Genomic DNA, 5384 nt, shown 5'->3' with positions numbered 1-5384 from the left:
CTGTTTGACGGAAAAACTGATCCGGTCGATCACATATACCATATTCAGTTGAAAATGGCTTTGAATACTAATAATGATCCTTTGATGTGCAAGTGTTTCCCTACGAGCTTGGCTGGACCAGCTCTCAATTGGTTCAAGAATCTGGCTCAAGGCTCAATCGCCAGTTTCCAGGACTTATGTGATAAGTTCATAAGCCAATATTACGGGAATAAGTGTCAGGCTAAGGATGTATCGAGCCTTTTTACAATGAAGCAACATGAGGATGAGCGGCTCCAAGCTTTTCAAACCCGGTTCAACCTCGTTAAAAGCATGGTGATGAAGTGTCACCCGTCAACAGCAGTCTAAGCATTTAAACTCGTAATGAACCGGGGGACACCATTCCACACCAGCTTGGTGGTTAATACGCCCAAGACAATGGACGAGTTGAACGAGAGAGCTGACGGTTTTGTTCGTCTCAAGGAGGAAGAAGCAGCAAATTCAAGGAAGACCTCACTTATTTCGACGGAGGAGAAGTCCAAAGCCAAGATCCGGCAAAAACAAGCTCAACCGTAATGTCACCCCTCATGGAAGGCGGAGAAGAGGCCCAGGGAGGAGGAATCAGTCACTCCACTCAGAGTCACCTTAGCAAGGCTATACCAGGATAACAAAGATAAGTTTCATCCTCCTCTGCCAATCAGGCAACCTCTTGAACAGAGGGATCAGACTAAACATTGTGCTTTCCATAGTGATTTTGGGCATCAGACTAACGAATGCAGGAACCTAAGGAGGCAGGTGGAAATGCTGATCGCAAAAGGGGAGTTTGCAAGTTATGTTTAGGGTCCGACGCAAGAGCATAACCGCCCGACTGAACAAATCAAGCGGAACCAGAGGCCGAACCAACACAACTCCCAGCCCATCCGGATTATAAACGTCATTCATGGACGGCCTGAACAAACGACGGAGTCAGAGGAGTTGCTCAGGATGAGGTTACGCCAGGCCCAGCTGAAAAGAAGAATTGGTAGTGTGCGCGCTTTGCACCAGCAGAACACGTCCGCGTCGATAAAGTTTGATAAAACGGACCTGCTACGCGTTCAGATTCCTCATGAAGATCCACTAGTCGTCAGTCTGACGATTGCAGAATGCCTGGTTTGGAGAGTCCTGATTGATCCAGGGAGTAGTGCGAATGTCATGCCTAGGGTGACGTTCGACCGACTAGAGATTGAACTCGAAAAACTCAAACCCACAGGGAATCCGTTGCTCGAATTTGATGGGAAGCGAGTGGAACCCATTGGAATAGTGGAGTTGACAGTACAAGCCGCTGAGCGGGTTTTGACTGAAAGTTTCATGGTAGTGGAAATTTATCCATCATACAACCTTTTGATGGGCAGAGGATGGATTTACAGATTTCAGGGCGTTCCGTCAAGCTTACATCAAGTGATGCGATGTTTGGGTCCGGATGGGACCAAGGTGATAGATATACACGGGGACCAGGTTGCGGCTAAAGAATGTTATTCAGTAACTTTGAAATCTGCTAGAAAAGGGAAAAATCCCATCCGTTCCGCCATTCCAAAATAGCAATTACAGAACCCTTCTCCCAGCGAGGATGGGGGGGAGGAGCCACCAGTTCTAACAACAGAACCCCTTCATGAAGTAAAGATTGACCATGAGAAGCCAGACCGAACAACAAGGGTGGGCACCAAACTCACTGAAGAAGAGAGACTAGAGTTGACTAATTTCCTGATTCGGAATGCAGATGTATTCGCATGGAGCCATTCAGATATGCCAGGGATAAATCATGCTGTGTCCTGCCATTCCCTCAATGTGGATCCGAATGCAAAGCCAGTGAAGCAGAAGCAGAGAAGATTTACTCCAGAACGAAACCAGATTATAGCTGAGGAGGTTGATCGGCTGCTTGAAGCTGGATTCATCAAAGAAGTTTAGTACCCGGCCTGGCTCTCTAACGTTGTTGTAGTGCAGAAGAAGAATGGGAAATGGAGAGTGTGCATCGACTTCACCAACTTAAACAAAGCCTGCCCAAAGGATAGTTTCCCATTGCCCAAGATTGATCAAATGGTAGATGCCACAACAGGATATGAGCGGTTAACTTTCCTGGATGCTTATTTCGGTTATAACCAAATTGCTATGGACCCAGTTGATGAAGAGAAAACTTCATTTGTCACTGAACAAGGGACTTATTGCTATAAAGTCATGCCATTCGGATTAAAAAACGCTGGAGCTACTTATCAGAGGCTGATCAGCAAGATTTTTAAGGGCCAGATGGGCAGCACTGTCGAGGCTTACATTGATGATATGGTGGTCAAGAGTAAGAAGAAGAACGATCATCTAGCGCACCTGCAAGATGTGTTCGATGTGTTGCGCCAGTATGGGATGAAGCTTAATCCGGCTAAATGCTCATTTGGTGTAAGCTCCGGTCAATTCCTGGGACATGTGGTCAATCATAGAGGAATTGAGGTCAGCCCAGCATAGGCAGAAGCCTTGATCAGGAATGTAGAGCCAAAGACAATTCAAGAGGTGCAGGCACTCACAGGCAGGATAGCCGCACTGAGCCGATTTATTTCCAAGCTTTCGGACTGCTGTAAACCTTTCTTTGATACAATACGAGGGCATGGAAGACAAACCTGGGAGGATGAGCAGCGGCAAGCACTAACTAGCCTGAAGGAGTACATGCGTAATCCTCCGATTCTGTCTGCTCCAGAACCGAATGAGAAACTTTTTCTATATCTCGGGGTGTCTAGTATAGCAACCAGTGCCGTTCTGATCCTTTACAAAGAGGGCAAGCAGTTCCCGGTGTTTTATGTTAGCAAGACGATGTCTGAACCGGAGAGAAGGTACTCTAGGCCGAACGAATGATCTTGTCGCTGGTTAACGCAAAAAGGAAGCTTGGACACTATTTTGAATCTCATCCAATTGTCATTTTAATAACTTTCCCTTTGAGAATGATCCTGCACAAACCGGACCTGTCGGGGAGAATGACCAAGTGGGCCATTGAATTGAGTTCATTTGATATTGCGTATGAGCCCAGAAAGGCAATCAAAGGTCAAGCGGTGGCGGATTTCCTACTTAACTGTGATGCTGAAGATACGGTGGAGGATTGTAATTGTTCCTGGTGGAAGCTTTTCGTGGAAGGCTCCTCGAATCAAATGGGAGCTGGGGTTGGAATTCAATTGCAAACACCAGAAGGAACTACGCTGAGCCAAGCGATAAGACTAGAGTTCAGCGCGACCAATAATGAGGCAGAGTATGAGGCATTGATAGCTGGGCTGAAGTTGGCTAAAGAATTGAAGATAAAAAATCTAATGGCTTATAGTGATTCACAACTAGTCATTCGACAAGTCAGTGGGGACTATGGGTCCAAGGATGAGACTATGGAAGCATACCGTACTGCGGTTCTACGCGAGGCGAAAGCCTTTGATCAGATCAGGTTTATCCAATTGTTGAGAGAGTATAACGAAGATGCCGACCGCTTGGCTTGTAGTGCATCCAGTTCTGGAGATACTTTAGCTAGGGTCATCCCGGTCGACATACTGCTCCAACCTTCCATTTTTGAAGAACTGCCCAATCCGAGCACTCAACATGTTAATGTTATACCATATGAGCCGAGCTGGATTGATCCAATCATGGCTTACATACGTAGTGGTACACTCCCCGAGCATAAGGACGAGGCAAGAAGAATTAGGTCCAGCGCAGCCAAGTATGCCATTGTGCACGATCAGTTATATAGACGCTCCTTCTCGGGTCCATATTTGAAGTGTGCTACCCCTACAGAAGCTAGACAGATTATGCGAACCATTCATGAGGGAGTATGTGGAAATCACTTCGGAGGAAGATCTTTAGCACACAAAGCAATGACATAGGGGTACTTCTGGCCAAACATGGCACGAGATGTAGAAGAATTCTCTAGAAGATGCGATAAATGCCAGAGGTTCGGGTCATTGATACATCAACCATCTGAAGACCTGCACATAATGGCCACCCCATGGCCTTTCGCGCAATGGGGGATGGACGTGGTTGGCCCTTTGCCGACTGCAAGATCACAAAATAAGTAAATTCTGCTGGCTACTGATTACTTCACCAAATGGGTAGAAGTAGAGCCGTACCCTAGTGTCACCTAAACTCAAGTAAGACGCTTCATCTAGAATAATATTATCTGTCGTTTTGGCATACCAAGGTCAATCGTGATGGATAATGGACCCAACCTCGATAGCAAACAAGTGAGAGAGCTGCTGGAGGAATATGGAATCAATCAGAAGTTAGCAGCAGTCAGTCATCCTTAGGCTAATGGTCAAGCTGAAATAAAAAACAGGACAATATTTGCTTGTATCAAGAAAAAGCTGGAGAATGAAAAAGGCAAATGGTTAGATGAGCTACCGAACGTCTTGTGGGCTTACAGAACAACCCCAAGACGGCCAACTGGAGAGAGCCCATTCACTATGGCCTATGGCACCGAGGCGGTGATACCAGTCGAGCATTTGGTCCTAACTGTAAGGAGCTTGGTGTGAGATCAAGAGCAGAATGATAGAATGCTGAGGTTCAATCTTGATTTGTTGGAAGAAAAAAGGGATGCGGCTGCAGTGAGGCTCGCCTCTTATCAACAGACGCTCGTGAATAGCCATAACAAAAAGGTGAGGCACAGGGGTTTCGCTCCTGGCGATCTGGTTCTGAAAAGGAAGGTGGGAATAGTAAAAAAGATGTTCTACCCATGGGAAGGTCCGTACAGAATAACAGAAGTCATAGGGAAGGGGGCGTACGTCCTAGAAACTATGACAGGAAGGGTAGTCAATAAGCCATGGAATGCTATGTCTCTGAAAAAGTACTACCAGTAAAAGTAGAGTTTAATTTCAAACATATTGTACGTTCTAAATTGCATGCTTGCAAGTGTACGAAATTTCCATGCTTTATAAAAAGTTTTTTCTTTGTTAAAAATCTACACTCTTCCCATTCAGCAAGTTAGTGGAAGCTGGCACTTTAGGCCGAACGCCAAACACTTGCTAAAAAATAAAAAAAAGAAGCCAAGTGGCAAGAGGCGTTCAAGCCGAGCGCCAGGCATTCAGCAAGTTAGTGGCAGCTGGCACTTCAGGCCGAACGCCAAACACTTGCTAAAAAAATAAAAAAGCCAAGTGGCAAGAGGCGTTCAAGCCGAGCGCCAGACATTCAGCAAATTTGTGGCAGCTGGCACTTCAGGTTGAACGCCAAACACTTGCTAAAAAATAAAAAAAAGAAGCCAAGTGGCAAGAGGCATTCAAGCCGAGCGCCAGACATTCAGCAAGTTAGTGGCAGCTGACACTTCAGGCCGAACGCCAAACACTTGCTAAAAAAATAAAAAAGCCAAGTGGCAAGAGGCGTTCAAGCCGAGCGCCAGGCATTCAGCAAATTAGTGGCAGTTG

General features: G+C 46.1%; 1 protein-coding gene across 1 annotated transcript; it reads left to right on the top strand.

Annotated features, from left to right (window-relative positions):
- Positions 1-960: 960 nt before the first annotated feature.
- Positions 961-1920, top strand: LOC132313902 (uncharacterized). Its single transcript, XM_059812838.1, has 2 exons — positions 961-1446; positions 1564-1920. The coding sequence occupies exons 1-2, from the start codon at positions 961-963 to the stop codon at positions 1918-1920; spliced, it is 843 nt and encodes a 280-aa protein (XP_059668821.1).
- The last annotated feature ends 3464 nt before the right edge of the window (positions 1921-5384 follow it).

The sequence above is a fragment of the Cornus florida genome, unplaced genomic scaffold (assembly GCF_030987335.1).
Source record: "Cornus florida cultivar Cherokee Brave unplaced genomic scaffold, ASM3098733v1 CherokeeBrave_3.0.0_Hap2_Chr06, whole genome shotgun sequence".
Classification (NCBI taxonomy): domain Eukaryota; kingdom Viridiplantae; phylum Streptophyta; class Magnoliopsida; order Cornales; family Cornaceae; genus Cornus; species Cornus florida.
Note: the sequence above shows the minus strand (reverse complement) of the source record. Positions and strands in the feature narration are given on the sequence as shown.